Source organism: Crocuta crocuta, unplaced genomic scaffold, assembly GCF_008692635.1.
Source record: "Crocuta crocuta isolate KB4526 unplaced genomic scaffold, BGI_CrCroc_1.0 scaffold179, whole genome shotgun sequence".
NCBI lineage: Eukaryota > Metazoa > Chordata > Mammalia > Carnivora > Hyaenidae > Crocuta > Crocuta crocuta.
Window position 1 is genome coordinate 137605 of NW_027551568.1, and position 16123 is coordinate 153727.

Consider the following 16123-nt stretch of genomic DNA (forward strand, 5'->3'; position numbering starts at 1 on the left):
AGCGCCGCTGCGCCCCCCGGCGGACGGAGGTGGAACGGCGTGTGTCCGCTCGGGACGGGGACTTCACCGGGCGCGCTCTCGCGACCAGTGGCGCATGCGCGACCGCGGAAGGACGCGGGTTCTGGGCGGCGCGGACGGTTTCGCCCTGGACGTGAGGCGCCGGCCTCCCACCGCGTCTCCTGCGGGCCCTGACGTTTTCAGGCAGGTTGAGCATCAGTCGAGCCCGCCCATTATATGTCCAAATATAATGGACAAAGTGTGAAGTAGATTGCACTGTATCCCCCTGCTTTGCCAGGGCTCCCATCAAGGCCTGGAAAGTCGGGGAAGGAGCCCGCCGCCACCCCCGCCGGGCGGCTGGAGCGCGGCCTGCAGCCACTCCCAGGCCTGGCCAGGCCCATGGCCGCCCCAGGTCAGCCTCAAGGACCGACTGGGAGGGGACCTTGGCCCAGAAAGGGGTTCAAGGTTTTGTACAGGGAATACCACGTCTAGATCCTAAGTGTGATCTGAGTGCAGGCCCCCTGGCCCCCAGGCTCCCCGTCCAGTCTGGGGGGTGGGGGCTGCACCACTCGTGACTCAGGCTAGGCCGATTGTGATGGCCTCAGAACCCCCCGCTGGGACGGCACTGCCTTGGGAGCCCTTTCCAGCCTCCCCTACTCCAAGTCCCCAGACATCCTAGCCCGCAGACCAGCGGGTCCTCACCACTGCAGGAGCTTCTCCAGCACGGAGGGGGAAGGGGGTGTGGTCTGGGGTCTCCCTAGGAGCTAGCAGATCTCCCTGACTGCTGCCCTCTGGACCCTGCAGCTCCAAGATCCAAGATCCACTTCAATCAGGGCCTCTGGGACCACAGAACTCCCAGATGGGCCCCATTCTCCCACTTCTGCTAATCATGGTGGGACGGGGCAGGGGGTAAACCTGACAGTTACTCTGTCCCCCTCAGAGTAGCCGGTCTCTCCCACTTCTGCGATTAGCCCTGGTGAAGGCATGACAGGTCAGCGGCAGCTGTGCAAAGAGACGGCCCAAAGATGGGATAGTGGTGGCCAGACAGCCTCCCAACTGTGCTGGCTGTGCTGATACATGGTTCCCAGGGCAACCAGGTGGGGGCAGGGGCTGGCAGGTGGACCACTCACCCCCTTGGGCCCAGCACAGATCCAGGCAGAAGCTCCCTGAGAACCAGAGCTTGGGACTCAGTAGGGCTCCCAATATACCGGAGGGAGCCCAGTTTTGCTTATTCTTCAAAACCCTTCTGTTTCCAAAGACAGCTTAACTATAAATCTAAAGAGAATGGAATGCAGAGGCTAAAACTCCAGGGCACAAAGCAGGTGCTCAGTAAGTCTGCATAGAGGGAGACCTTTCTAGCTGCCTCTGGGACCCTGAGCAGAGCCTGCTTCTCTGGAGTCCTGGCTCTGGGACTCCAGCTGAGAAACTGGAAAATCACCTGTGCTGTTTCCTGGGCTGGGGGTGGGAATAAGGAGGCCCATCCTATGGGGTCACCAGGCTCTTTTCTAAGGACTCTGAGACCACTGCCTGATGCCTCCACTGGTGCTTCTGCCAGGCCTGGGGAGGGGGGAAGGCCTTCCCAAGCCCCCTCGTTGCTCCCTGAAGAGACGGTAAGCACATGTTGACCCCACAAGGCACAAAACAAACCTTTCTCACCAACATGCTATGTGGCAATGCTGAGTGCACACCCCTGCCCCCTTGAGCAGCTAGGCAGACGACCTCAGGTGACAAGAGTGTTTTCCCTTCCCTGGATTTAAAATAAACAGGACTCCTCAGCAACTCCTGCTTCCAGAATCAAAAATAAATGTCTCTTGGGCTGAAGATGAGGCCAGAGTGCTGATAGGGACCACATACCAGTAGCTTCCAGGGGGGCGGGGGAGACAGGGAGGGGCCAGTGGAGGGCACACACAGGCACACGTGCCCCTATGCATGTGGCTTCCCAGAGAAGACCCCTAAAGCTGAAGGGGACTGGCTTTGGCCCAGGGCCCTTCCTGAAGGCCGAGGGGGCTCCCACCAGGCTCAGAACACTGGGACCGCCTGCTGGTGCCCCTGCACCTGTCAGGGCCAGCTGTCCATGTTGAATCCCGATATTCTCCCAGGAGCCAGGCTCCACGGCTATCTTTAGTGCTGCCAGCCCAGGAAGCCTCCCCAGAGGCTCTGCGGGTGTCGTCTGGCCTTCCCCACGTCAGGGGCCTCTGAGCACAGACCCTACGTGCCGTGCCTTCTCGCTGTGGTGGTGCCCACTCCTGCAGCCCTTCTAGGGTCTCCCCAGGCATCAGGGTCAGACCCTGCCCAGCTGAGAGAGCAGCCCTGCCTGGGTCTCCCACATTAGGCACAGGTGGTCCCTCTGGAAGTCCTCCAGGTGGAACCCCAGGGGGCCCCCAAGTCCCCCCAGGCATGTCATGCCTCCCCAGGTTCTTCAGGGTGTCTGTTGTCTCATACGCCGTGCAGACCCTGGGACCACCTCAGGGGTGTCACGTGACAGAAGGTGTGTGCCCCAGGGGGCAGGACCCCTGCTACAGTGGCACTCTGTAGTGGTTCCCATGTGACGCGGTTCCCGGGCGCACCTGCGGACTGGCTGCAGCTGATGCTTCCCTACCAGGTGCAGGCTCAAGGGGCTCCAGGGGCTTGATCTGCAGGTGTGAAACTGCAGAACCTGCCTGCCCACTTCATTCTGCCGCCAAGCTCCCTCCTCCTGCTCAGGCTACAGACCCCCCCTCCTCCCTATGCCTAACCTACACTCCCTCAACCCAGGACCAGGACACCCAGCCCCTGACTCCGTGGTGACCTCTCATATCTGGCACCATTCACAGGCACCTGGGCCAGGTGCCCTCCCCAGACCCTGCCTGCTGGGCCACAATGTAGTGGGGAAAGCTGCCTGAGTGCTGGCCCAGGGCCCAGCCTATCTGGATGGCCCTTTGTCCCAGAAATGTTATCCCCACTGTGTCCCAGGCAAGGAGTTCCCTGCCACGAGAATGGGGCCCTGGATCTTTTCTGCCACCGAGGCAGAGAGTTGAGGGTGCACACAACATGTTCAAGGAATGCTTGGTGACCAGCCCCCAAGGCCACTCACAGGAACTTTGTGCAAGGTGCTCCTTCCTCTAGCTCCTACAGCTCCCGGGTCTTTGGTCCGCATGTACATGGCCCTGGTGATATACAGAAAACAGAGCAAAGGCTTCTGGGTGAGGGGAAGTGAGGAGGTGCCTGGAAGCCTGGGGGCCCTGCTGGGCAGAGGAGGATGGGCATCTGAGTCACCCGCCAGCTGCCAAAGCTCACTCTGCAGTTGTCCAGTCCCCAGGGTGGCCCTGGGCCTGCCCTTGTAGGGAGCGGCAGCAGGAGTCCGAGCTGTCCTGGGGGACTGGGTAGGAGCTTAAGACAGGCGACCTGGGCAGGGAGGGCACAGACCATCACATCAGGCAGACCTAGGCATGGTGAGTGTGGCCTGCAGGCCACTGGGGCAGGAGCGAGTGTGAGTGTGCATGTGTTTGTGCACAGTGTGTCTCTAACTATGTACACTTGTGTCACCTGCATGAGCACACGTGCACACAAATTGAGTTTTGTTTAGCTGTGTGAAGGTGTGTGGAGTGGGGAGGAAATCTGTGCTCCATGGCCATCTCAATGACAGTCTGAGGCTGAGAGATGGAGGGCCCTGGCCTTCGCACTGGTAGGAACCCTAGAGCAGGTCCACCCACCTGCTGGCCACCTACACAATTCCTCTGCTCCTTGAATATTCAGGCCCAGCTGGCTCCTGGCTGGATGGCAGACTGAGCAGGGCAAAGTTCAAGACAAGCCTGGGGTGCTGTGCTGTCAGGGCCTTGTCAAGGCTCCTCACATCCACAGCAAGCGCCAGCAGCCACCTCAGCCCAGGGACCCAGGCTTGGGGTCCCCCTGGAGCCCTTAGTGCTATAGTCCGTGTGTTCTCTGCATTATCTTCCAAAATGCCAGCCTGGATGACCTTCAGCCTTGCTGTTCTCACATTAGGCCAGCAGGAAGACCAAGAAGAAAGAAGGAGGGGGCCTTCGGGCCCAGAGAGCATCATCCAATGTCTTTTCCAACTTTGAGCAGACCCAGATCCAGGAGTTCAAGGAGGTGAGGCTTTGCTCTTGACCCAGGTCCCCTCTCCCCAGAAGCTCCTGACTGGGGGCCCCCTGGGATTTGTAATGCAGGTGACCCAAAGACCCTATGTGAGCCTCACTCCAGAGCCAATGAGAGTAGGTGCCTGTCCTAACACAGCGAGGCTGGCCTGGCGACCTAGTGACCCTGGCCTTGGTTTCAGGCATTCACACTAATGGATCAGAACCGAGATGGCTTCATTGACAAGGAGGATCTGAAGGACACCTATGCCTCCCTGGGTATGTGCCATGGGGCAGAACCCCGCCACAACCCACCTCAGAATGTCCTCCAGTCCTGGAGAGCCCTGCTCTACACATGGGCCTTACAGCCTGACCTGACATCCCACGTCCCATGGGCCGTGAGGAGGTGGGCCAGGTCTCCCCCGGGGGAGAAACCCCTCTCCGGTTAGGTCAGGGCATCACTAGATGACCAAGCATAGGCATCGTGGATGGGGGCTGGGACCAAAGCTCCAGGGGAAGGCTGACCCCCCAGAGGGACACCACTGCATGGGGAGGCTTGCCCCCCTGCCCCCAGGCATGCTAAGGAGGCCCAGAAACAGACCTGGGAGAGGACGTGGAGGCCAACTTACGCTCCTCTGAAGAGCCAAAGGCTGGCCCTTTCTCCCTTGACTTCCCATCTGGGGGCATGTTCTCAGCCTGAGTCAGTCCCAGGGGAGGACAGGTAAGTTTCTTTCCTCTGGGCCCCCTGACACCCAGGTAAGCAGATCAGTCTCCCTGGACCCCACGCATGGCCTCTTCCTCCTCAGCAGTCATCTCCCCAGGGCTCAGGGTTTGGGGATCTGCTGATGTGCAGAACATGTGCCCCCACCACACTTGGGCCAAGTGTCCCCCCCACTGCACTCCTTCTGGTCTCCCCAACTTTATTCTGGGGTCACCTGGAGAATGATGGATATGGGAGGCCAGTGGGGAAAGCAGACACATCAACAGCAAGGACATCCGGGGTGAGTGTGACATTCCTACCCAGTGACCCCTGTCTTGTATTGGTGACAGGCAAAACCAATGTCAAGGATGATGAGCTGGACGCCATGCTCAAGGAGGCCTCGGGGCCCATCAACTTCACCATGTTCCTGAACATGTTTGGGGCGAAGCTGATGGGTGAGAACCATGGGGTGGGGAGTACCATGGAGCCAGGCTTCTCCCTGGTCAGGGGCAGCCTCCAGGCCGGTCTGCCAAAGCAATCCATGTTTTGTTGGCTCCTAACACTTAGAAGTCCAGGCATTTCACACAAAAATCCAAATTTTCCAATTTGTTGAAAGCCTGGCATTCTGGTGCCCACATCTGTGGGTCACACAACTCACCCTACCTCCCGTCTGCCTACTTACTGGTGATAGCCTCTGTCCCTCACTGGCCGAGCACTCTCTCCACCTCTGGGCCTGGGGAGAACTCCAGGGAACCTGGAGTAGTGCCCTCTGGGTGGGAGCTGCAGGGTCTCCCAGGTGCTTGGGAGCTGGGGGTGGGATGAGCCCTGGGATGCCCCGGAGCTGGACTGAGGCCCTGAACGCTCATGGTTCAAGGCCTTTTGTGGGCAGGGACGGATGCCGAGGAGACCATCCTAAATGCCTTCAAGATGCTGGATCCCGATGGCAAAGGCAGAATCAACAAGGACTAGTGAGTGTGGCCACAAACGCCTGCGCATCTCCACTGAGCGGCGCCAAGCCCCCCAACCCACCCCCGGTTCCAGGCGTTGGACTGCCTGCCTCAAGACACTGGGTCCCTCAGCAAAGCCAGTCCTGCCCACACCAAGGCTGGGGCACCCAGTGACCCAGCTGGTCACCTCCACTTGTACCATTACTGGGTCTTTAACTCCCTTTTAGGGCTACACCAGCCAAGCACTGGGAGTGGGCACGTTTGGTGTGCCAGGCACTTGCCTCTAATCCTCCTCAGTGTACTCCCAGCAGATGGACCACAGCCAGGGGTCGTGACCCGAGTGTGTGAGTCCGGAACGACTCCCCATCGACCACTCCCTGGTGCCGAGGACTCACCCTAGAGCCAGCTTCCCAAACGCACCTGCAGTGTGAGTGGGTGGGATTGAAGGGTGAGCGTACCGCCCCTGGGGCATCCCACCACGGAAGAGTCAGGTCACAGGACTCCCCTGGGGCCAGCCCTCCAGTTCTTCTAGAGCCAATCCCTTTCTTCAGAACAGCCTCTTTCGGTTTCTCCCTCCTTGTCCTCAGCATCAAGCGGCTGTTGATGTCCCAGGCAGACAAGATGACGGCTGAGGAGGTAGGGCCCACTCTGCTCCCGCCCCACCCTCTCCCCCACGGCCCTCTGTGCAGCCCAAGTACGAGCCTCTGGGCTCCAGCTGGGGTGGGGAAGGGGTGTCCTGGGCCTCCAGAAGCTGCACCATCAGGGTGGGCCCTGGCCCACCCGTAGCTCTGCAGTGTGTCCCCCACCCCCACAAGCAAACACAACACCGGGAGCTGGCTGGAGTTCAGTGCCTGTAATTCACTGGACCACTCTGCTCCGCCCGCTCCTCCCTGGCCTGACTGTCCCCCACACCATACTGGTTTGCAGGTCGACCAGATGTTCCAGTTTGCCAACATCGACGCTGCAGGCAACCTGGACTACAAGGCGCTGAGCTACGTGCTCACCCACGGGGAGGAGAAGGAGGAGTGAAGGGCATCCCCCCATCCCCACCTGGGCTGCAGCCAGTTCAATAAACACGAACCCACACAGCTGCCTGCCCGTGTCTGCAGAGGGAGAGGAGGAGGTGTCCCACCTGGGGGTGGGAGAGTCTGCAGGCGGGGAGCTTCTGCCAGGAGGGTGGGGGAAGCGTCTGCCTTGCGGGGGAGAGAGTGGGGAGGGTGCACTGTGGGTGGGAGTGTTTGCTTGGGACCAGGAGAGTCTGGAGGGGAAGGGTCTGCTGGGGGAGGGAGCGGGCTGCCTGTGGGGCCCTGCGTCTGCGTCCCGCTCCCGGCCCAGCCTGGCCCCACCCACTGTGTTAGCACTCGTGCTGGGGGCCAGGCCACTCAGTGGTCGGCAGAGGTGAGTAAAGGTACGGGTGGGATTCCTCAAGGACAGCCGTTCTCACAACTGTCCACTCCAGACTCAGTCGTGCTAGGGGCCCTCAGGACCCCCGATCCATCCCCCTAGCTCTTGTCTCTCATGCCAGGTCCACACCCCATTCACTGCTCCAGCACCAGCCCCCCTGGGTCCAGCCTGGCCACGGGGCATCTGCTCGTCATACAGCACCAACAGCTCTTGCTACGGCCACAGGGTCTCTTCTGGGCCATCCTGCCTTGCCCCAAGTCCCTCCAGCACCTGCAGGAAGATGTCACCCTGTGACCAAAGTCTGCCTCTCCTGGCCTCCCCTTCATGTCTCTAGAACCACTCCTTGATGCAGTAACTGCTCTCTTGGCTTCCAGTCCTCGGCAGGGACCCTTGTGACATCTCTGAAAGTCCTGAGGGTTCCAGGGGTTCAGGGCTCCCAGGAACCAGAAGGTGGGGCCAGGAGAACAGCTCTAGGAATGAGTTGCCCTGAGCTTCCTACAGCACCAGTGCTGGAGATCGTGCGGGTGCCGAGGTAGAGCCTCAGGGGGTGGGTGCCGGGTGGGGTTCACAGTCTCCAGGTGCAGGGGACACGTCCTCCTGGATGGAGTAGTTCGCGCTGGCCTCAGCCTGCAGGCGCCGGTACGGGGTGTGGAAGAAGAGCACCAAAAAGCAGCTGAAGAGGGTGCAGAGGCCAGCCATCAGCAGCATGGACACTGGGGAGACACAGCCCAGCTTCATTCTGAGGCTCGTCCAAGCAGCCAGGGCTCCCCACACAGGACCCAGAGTAGCCACACGGCTGGCAGAGCCCCAGCTGACCCCACTAGCCATGACCAAAGAGTGACCTGGAAACAGATGTGTCCCAGCATCCAACAGGCCCTGAGGGCGTGTTCACAGACCCAGGTGTGCTGGGATCCAAGGTCACCAGCACGGGGTCCCTGGATGCAGCCATCCTCACCCTTGTCTCTCTGTCCTTCCTCTCTCTGCCTCGCTCTCACTTTCCCTGATCTCATTTTTAAACAACTTACATGGGTTTAAAAGCTGAGCTTTCATCACGGCCTCAGGGCTGCTCCCACCATACTAAGCCTTGGAGGGGAAAGGTCAGCCTTGTTGCCCTCTGACTCTACTCCACCCCTGCCCTGTGGGTGCCCTGCACGTGCCAAGGAGAGTGAAAGGTGCCAAGAGAAAAGGGCCCCTGGAAGGGAGTCTCCAGGGCTGGAGTTGGAGAGCCCAGGCCCCGAGGTCCCGCGCAGGCTGGGGCACTCACCCTTCCAGTCCAGCGGGCCCTGGCCATCCTGGCAGGTGGAGACGGATGGCTCTGCACGACGCACGGTCAGGGCAGTCAGCAGCACCATGACGAGCACGCCCTCGGCCTGCCTACACAGCCACGAGGCCTTCAGCCTGCCCCAGGCACTGTTCACTGCTCACAGTGCCAGTGGTCATTCTGAGGGCAGTGTGCTGTTCTGGTCAGTGTGGACCCCAGCAGCCAGCCTAGGACTGCCCACAGCTCAGAACATGCAGGTGACCCACTGTGGAGCCTGGAGTGGGGTGAGGGGAGGGTCTCTGGGGTCCCCAGGGAAGTGGTAGAGGGGCAGACACTCACCCCAGCACGAAGATCAGGCCCGCAGCCGCACCCTCACCCACGGGGAAGGAGCACTCAACTGCCAGCTCCATGGCAACGGGTGCCACCGAGAGGCCAAAGAGCCCGAGCAGTGAGCAGATGGCGGCCAGCGCGAGGGTCTGTCCCTGCAGCTGAGACACCTGCAGGCAGTGAGCCACACAGAGGGACGGGGCCAGCCGTCAGAGTGACACAGCTCTGGACACCCAGACCCAGCCAGGCCCTACACCAGCACCGTCTGAGCTGAGCAGGGGACCAGGGAGCCCCTCCCCCCCAGAAACCACTCCAGTGGGCAGAAGGTCTGAAGCTCTGCTTTGACACGGTTGCCCGCTGCCCCGCCCCAGCGCATCCCACTCCCAGCCCTGTGGTCGTGGTTCAAGGGGGGGTGCTCTCACCAGGGCAAACGCCACGCAGACCATGGAGGTGAGACAGAAGCCAATCTTGACAGCTTCAGTGAAGTGCTTGGTTCGGTCCACATACAGGCTGAGAGCCAGTGCTCCCAGGACCCCAAACACAATGAAGAGAGCCCCGCAAAGGCCTGTAAATTCCTGGAGGGGGAGAGGAGGTCGGGGGCACCCCATCATTGGGGCACAGTGACACCGGGGCCTCAGGAGGAGGCACTCACCTTCAAGACACACACCATCACCAAGAAGCCCACGGCAGGGTGATGTGGCAAGCACTGCTGCACCGTTAGCTATGAGTGAGGGGCAGCGTGTCCTCGGCTGCAGGTGCCTCTTTCCTGTGTCACCCCACCCCGGGAACCCAACAATTGCTAAAGGAAAGGGCCTGGTTGCTGTAGACACCATTCAGTGTCCACATGCCCGTCATGAGTTGGGAATGTGCCAGGCCTGAATCCCACACCCAGGGCCGATGCCAGATGGGAGAGGGCATGGCCAGAGATGCTATGAGCAGAGCGAGGCCTTGCCAATCTCCAGATATCAGAGGAGGACCCTTCCCTGGAGACCTGCAGGGTTGAAGTCATCGGGGTGGGACACTGGGAAAGACAGTGAAAAGCACATGCAGAATCCCAGTACCACTTGGGCACTACCACCACCCCCTCCCCAGGGCCACCGCTTCATCATCAGACTGTATTTGGCACCTGACACAACTTTTCACACACAGCACCCCGATACCACCCACAACAGGAGGTCACCCTGTCCAGGTCTGGAAACGCAGTGCTTGGGGAGGTCTTGGGCCACTTGACAGAGGCAGAGGCAGCCAGGCAGGGTAGCAGTACTGGCCGCCAAGCCCCATCCCTGAGCAGAGGCAGGGGCAGGGTGGGGCCAGCACTCACGTTGGAGTAGCCCTTCACACAGAGCACCTGCTCCAGGAGGGCCGAGAAGCTGGAGAAGATGCCGATGCCGCCCCCGAAACACACGGCCAGGACGGCATAGGCTCTGTTACGCGAGAGCTGGGGGAGAAGGCGCCGCTCAGCACAGCAGCAGGGCACACAGAGGCCTGTCCTGACCCCCTCCCCGCCCCGGCCGCCTCCCCACCCCAGGTGACCCCAGCCCTGGATCCCCGGCACTGACCAGCTTCAGCCCAGCCAGGAACTTCTCTGAGGTGGAGTGGGCGGCCCTAGCAGAGGGCGGGGTGGGGGGCACGCTCTCCAAGAGGCAGCCGGTGGCCAGCAGGCAGGTGATGCCGGCAGGGATGATATAGACGCCCAGCTGGGGAAAGGGTGCACATGAGTGTGTGTGCGTGTGCGTGTGTGTCTGCGTGCACATGAGTGTGTGTGCATGCACAGGCCCTCGCAAACACAGATGGCAAACTGCCTCCCTTGCCAGCCACCCCCACCCGCCATCCCTAGGCAGACAAGGGCAAGCCTCGGGGCCTGCTCTGCGTTGCTTCATCGGGAACCCCGGCTTCCAAAATATCATCCAACGAGGACTCCCACAGTGACAACCTTAGCCCAGCCCTCTGCCAGGGCCCCCGACTCACCCCATCCACCTGCCAACTGAACCTTCCTTCCTGCCTTTGCGAATGGCCCCAACACTTACCGGGCGGTAGAGCCGGAAGCCCCTTGCCTCTCCAAACCTGGCCTGAGCTACCCCCACTGCCCCACCCAACCAAAGTCCCCACTCCCTGCCTGGACACTGCAACCACGACTTTGGCTGCCCGAGTCTCTGGGCCAGGTTGAATCACTCTCCGCTCAGACACCCCCTGGGTTTCCATCAATGCCAACCACCTACCACCTGGCTGACCCTCCCTTCCACCCTCCCCTTGCTCAGCAGACACGCTGGCCTCTAGCTGCAGCCCTACCCCTCCACCTCGCACCCACCTCAGGGCCTTGTCTCCCTCTCCAGCCCCATACACACCTCCTCCTGCTGCAGCCAGCCTCTCACCTCACCAAAGGCCTCTCCCCACCAAGGAAGCCAACACCCTCATCCCTAGAGCGGTGCCTGATGAGGTGCTGAGGACTTGTACAAGTGGAGAAATCCCACGTGCACCAAGTGCACTTGCTGGTGTGGCCACAGGGAGGGGCAGGTGCATACTCACAGACAGGTGTGAACACACTTGCACATGCACACATACCACATAAACACACGTACACACGTGTGCACGTGCAAGCCCATGCCTACACACACGCCACACACAAATGCACACACGTGTGCCTGTACCTCATGAGCTCCCTCACCATGATGGGGATGTCCTCCTCCTTCCTCACCAGGGCAGGTGAAAGCAGGTTGGCCACCAGGATGCCCAGGGGATTCGCTGGATGCACAGATGGAGACGCATGTCAGCTCAGCCACAGCCAGGCCTGGTCCCCAGCCCGCAGGCAGAGCCCTTTGCCCTCTAGGAGCTGGGAGCGCAGAGGTGATGGGTCCCTCTCACTAGGCCGCAGGAGAGGAGCACCATCAGCCTCACCCCCGCCACTCACACATGGTGCCAATCATGTTGGCCGTGGCTCGTTGGTGCTCGGGGAACCACAGGGCAGCCAGCTTGGCTGGAGAGAAGATGACCAGGGTCTGGGCCAGGGCACAGAGGCTCTGCCCACCCATGAGGAAGGCAAATGGGTCCTGGATTTCGTCGATCATGAAGGGCACGGTTCTGAACACGCTCCCAGCAAAGTTGAGCCACGCACACACGATGGTCTGCAGGGATGGGGGTGGAGTGCTGCCTGGCCCAGCCCGGACTCCCCTCCCAGCACCCGACCACTGTCCTGCCACCCCAGTGGCTCTGCCTGGAGACCCCCAGAGAGGAAGCAATGGCTCTTGAGCCCTCCCTCAAGGACCTGCCCCATTCAAGAGCTGCCCCTCGTGTGGGGTCTGACTCACTGCCCAGCGGAGCCCAACAGAATCCAGAACCCAGATGGCCACCACGCCGGATGGGATGGATGCCACGAGGTAGACTCGTGAAAGCCAGTTGATCTGCTCAGTGGAGAGGAGGAAGTGGTGGGCAGTCATGTCGGCCACGGGCGCGAAGCTGAGCCACAGCTGTGGACACATGCCGGCGTCAGCCCGTGGGGCGGGTGCCACAGACACCACAGCCACCCACTGTCCCAGGCTCAGCCAGCCAGCCTGAGGGAGGGAAAGTGCCCGGCAGCCCGGTAAGGGCCAGTGCCTTCATCCAGTCGCTGCCACGGGAGCACATGGTGGGGGAGTGTCAGACAGTGTGCCCAGGATGCAGAACAGCACCATCCCGCAGGCACGGTCCTGGGGGGCAGACAGAGGCTGAAGATCCGGCCAGAGCCTGCAGAACAGTGAGCCCCACCAAGACTGACCCTCTAAGGAGAAAGCCCAGAGGGCTGCCAGTGAGAGGCAGATGTCTGCAGGGGGAGAGGAGCTCTATGTGGCGAGCGGGCATGAAGGGGCCTAGATCCGGCACGGGACAGCATGGAGCCTGGGAGGGTAGAAGAGGGGGACTGGATGAGGGGAGCCGGTGGACCTGGTGCCACAGTCGCATAGATGTATAGACAGCCCAGACTGGCTAGGCAGAGGCGCACACGCGGGGGACACTCAGTGCCCGTGGTGAACACTCAGAAGGATAAGGGTAGGAGGCAGGGTGGGCCTGCAGCCATTGAAGGGAGAGTAGAAGGGATGTTTCAATGGGGGGTGGGGAGGGGAAATGGGACGGAAAGGGGCCCAAAAGTTCTCTCTGGCTTTGTCTGCAAACTCAGTGACTGAGCCCCAGGGGAAAACTCCTGGACCGTGTGTGGCCCTGACCAAAGCCAGCCCACCTGTCCTACAGGAGACCCAGGTGCTGGGGAGGTGAGGCCCTCCCTGACAGGTGACACTTCCCAGCCTGAGGTCCTGTCAAGTGCTGGGACTCAACTCCACAGACCTTCAGCAAACAGCAGTTCGACTGGGTCGGTGGGGAAGACCACTGACCTCCCTGGCGGAGGGGAGGGGAGACCCCCGAATGGGTGGGTCAAGAGGGGAGGAGGGGCTCTCCAAGGCTTACTGCAGGTGGGAGAAGGGAGGCGGGCCGGGGGGGACCCGAGTCGAGGGCACCACAATGTAAAGTCCGCAATCACTGCAAATCTGAGAGACCCAGAAATGCAGGCGCCGCCGCGGCCACACCCTCCGCGGTGAAGCCAGTGAGATCCAGGCTTGCTGACCCAGACACTAACCACAAAGTCTCACATGACAGAGAACTTGGGCAACAGCTGCCTTTTCTTCCCTTTTTTTTTTTCTTCCTTTTTTTAAAGGGCAAAACAGAGGAAGATCTTCCAGGTTCAGAAAAAGACCCCATGCAGGTCCAGGGCTGCAGGCTGCTTCCTGCCCAGCCTGATTGACCAGAGACAAAATGTGGCGTCTGCTCCAAACCAGCTCTGCTGACCTGAGCCCATTGCTTGTTCTTCCCCAAAGCTTGTGGCTGGCAGGGCAGAGACAGGTCTAAACCGTGCAAGGCAACATGGGGACAATAATTTGTCTCCACTGCATACAAGAATTCCCTTCAGGCCACTCCCAGCCCTGCCTGGTGCCTCCTCATACCCCTTCCAGTGTGCGGACAGAGACCCCACACGCTGGCTCCTGCTCAGACCACCGGGCTGTCTCCTTGAGGCACCGTGAGGCCACGCAGACCTCACTCCAGACGCTGCTCCACCTGCCTCTGGCACTGCCCTCTCAGAACCAGCGAGCTGTGGTCACCTGGCTGCAGACAAAGTACACGAAGGGGACTCGGCTGGTGTTAGCCTGATGGTCAGTGTCTATTGTGGTGACCGGAGCAGGGGTCTTAATTCCTGATGAGGGTCCTGTTTGCTACATAAGGGTCTGTGGACCAAAGGGGCGTGCAGCACGACTCCACCTCAGTGTCCAAGGGACTTCTCAGGGCCACTCGCGATGCCAACCCACTCTCAAAGTCACCGAAGCAGTTCCAGGGCCTGAAGGAGACGCCCGCTATGTGTCTCAGACCGCTGTGCTCAAAGCCACCTCCAGCTCCCTAGCAGCTACAGAGGCACCTGGCAGCCAAGCCACAGCGGTGAGTCCCGCAGAGAAAAGAGGTTTCCGAAGCCACAGCCGACTTCGGGCTCGGGCTGTGGATGCCACCTGTCCAGCACAGGGCGGGCTCCCCACACCCTGTCCAGCAAGGACAAGAGGGAAAAAGCCCTGATCAGTGTGGAATAACATGTAAGAGTGGTTGCTGCTCACGAACCTCCCTGAAGCGGTGTCTGCCCACACTGCCCACACTCGGTTCACCCCCACCGAGCCCACTGTGTGTGACGGGCTAGGGAAAGAGGGGCCCAAACCTCTGCTCAGAACAATAGGGGGCTCAGGGGAGAGCTGGAGAGAAGCAGGCTGGGGAGCGGAGCCCCTGAAACTGATAGACGGTGTTCTCACTGTCTGATCAACCGATCTCTCGGTTCCGCTCTGTGCAGGTTTCCAGGGCAGGGTCACTGCCAGCAGTGGGAACCATTCTAGAATAGGTAACAGTCACTGGGGAGCTATGGAGACTGTGCATAAAGAAGGACCCCTGTGATGGGCCCCCATACTGAGTCAAAAACCCAGGGAAGACGGCTGAGCCCTGCCTGCCTTGTGGGAGTGGGGCGGGTGGGGAGTCTGGAGAGGGAGGGCAGGAGCCAGATCATGAAGGCCTATAGCCAGATGTTGGGTGTTCCAGAGGAAGACCCCTTTCCAGTTACGACAGTGACTCCCGCCTCCTGATGGAGTGGAGGGATTCTTTCCAAAGCACTGCAGGCCACAGGACCTAGGCTCTGCCCCCTGGAGGACACAGGCCTTCCTCCCTGCGGCCTGCGGCCCCGCGCCCCCGCGCCGCGGAGGTCACCGCCCCCTCCGCTCCCGGCGCTCCCCCGGTGCGGTCAGGGTCCCTGCAGACCGACCCCGCGCTGGGCGCACCNGGGGGCTGGGGTCACTGCACCGCCCAGAGGTTAGGCCAGGATGGAAGTATCTGCCGCAAAACCAGGGACAAAGTCCCTGCGCCGGAGCGAAGCAGGTCACGGCCTCCGTGTGGTCGCAAGGCGGACACGCCCACGTGGGTGGGTACAGGAGAGGGCACCGCACGAAGTTCTCAGCCCAGCAGAAGGTCCGCATTTCCTGAAAGGAGTTGTGGAAAGGTCTCCCACACCTACCCCCCCCCAACTGCTGCTGTCCAAGCAAGTCACAAGGAGCAGCAGGAGGCCAGCATGGAAGAGGAGGCTGGGGTCAGTTTGCCAAGAGCCTGGAATCCAGACTCGTCATTACATTGGGCCCTTGTTGGGAAGCAGGAACCGGGGGACTGGGCAGAGCCGGTGCTGGCTGAGGAGGAGGCCAGCACGTCCTGCCCAGGGGAAGGGCGGTGCCACAGCGATGAACTTGGGGGCAGTCAGACTCCCCTATCCGGTTATTGTCTTGCAGTTTGCAATTGAGGAAACAGCTAGGGCAGAATGGGGAGAGAGCTGTGAGCTGCAAAGCAGAGAGGAGGGAGTGGCCGCTGTCTCTCTTCCACAAGGACACCCTTGTGGTGGGGCAGCCTCCTCTCCAGCTCCCTCCTCAGCCTGAAGTCCACCTGGGAAGTCTTCCCCTGTACTCTCCAAATATGACTCTTCCTAAGGTCACCGGTCGTCTCTGCGGGGCTTACAAAGATGGACATGATGCAAGCTTGGCACTCTGACCCTCCTGCTCAGCTAAGGGGGGCCCTCCTCCCCATCCCTAGGGCTCTCATGTGGAGTAGGCAGCTCAGTAAGGTGGCAGTCGTCTTTTTTCATACCAACAACGGACTTGTGGCAACTAAAATGAAAGACACAATACCATTTACAATTACCTCAGAAAATTAAAAATTTTTAATGGAGTCAGGAGTCCAGAAGGGGGAGCTCTCATCTCATGCCGTACCATTCAATATCAAAAATTGCCAGTACAGACCCTAACAGAAGAATCGTGAACAGGAAAGAGTCATCAGTTACAGGCCCCACAGTAAAAAAAAAAAAAAAAAAAAAAAAAAAAAAATT

At 60.6% G+C, this 16123-nt stretch overlaps 2 protein-coding genes across 6 annotated transcripts; one reads left to right on the plus strand and one right to left on the minus strand.

The window, feature by feature from the left end:
• Window positions 1-102: 102 nt before the first annotated feature.
• Window positions 103-6805, plus strand: MYL5 (myosin light chain 5). 3 transcript variants are annotated; one of them, XR_013331666.1, is made up of 8 exons: window positions 103-201; window positions 3979-4086; window positions 4274-4349; window positions 5121-5225; window positions 5660-5738; window positions 6015-6144; window positions 6305-6353; window positions 6645-6663. XR_013331666.1 is itself a non-coding variant. In XM_077750396.1 (7 exons), exons 3-7 carry the CDS (start codon window positions 4286-4288, stop codon window positions 6744-6746), a joined length of 399 nt encoding a protein of 132 aa, XP_077606522.1. In that variant the 5' UTR covers window positions 103-201; window positions 3979-4086; window positions 4274-4285; the 3' UTR covers window positions 6747-6805. The 3 variants fall into 3 exon arrangements, 2 of the variants coding, with proteins under 2 accessions (XP_077606522.1, XP_077606523.1); XM_077750396.1 differs by lacking the exon at window positions 6015-6144 and having other exon boundaries at window positions 6645-6805; XM_077750397.1 differs by lacking the exons at window positions 103-201; window positions 6015-6144 and adding an exon at window positions 279-409 and having other exon boundaries at window positions 6645-6805.
• Window positions 6556-12200, minus strand: SLC49A3 (solute carrier family 49 member 3). 3 transcript variants are annotated; one of them, XM_077750392.1, is made up of 9 exons: window positions 12015-12200; window positions 11618-11831; window positions 11375-11451; window positions 10269-10406; window positions 10031-10147; window positions 9132-9284; window positions 8722-8879; window positions 8386-8495; window positions 6556-7794 (listed from the first exon to the last, which is right to left on the minus strand). In XM_077750392.1, the coding sequence occupies exons 1-9, from the start codon at window positions 12183-12185 to the stop codon at window positions 7592-7594; spliced, it is 1341 nt and encodes a 446-aa protein (XP_077606518.1). In that variant the 5' UTR covers window positions 12186-12200; the 3' UTR covers window positions 6556-7591. The 3 variants fall into 3 exon arrangements, with proteins under 3 accessions (XP_077606518.1, XP_077606519.1, XP_077606521.1); XM_077750393.1 differs by having other exon boundaries at window positions 6556-7834; XM_077750395.1 differs by lacking the exon at window positions 6556-7794 and having other exon boundaries at window positions 8402-8562.
• Between the last annotated feature and the right edge of the window lie 3923 nt (window positions 12201-16123).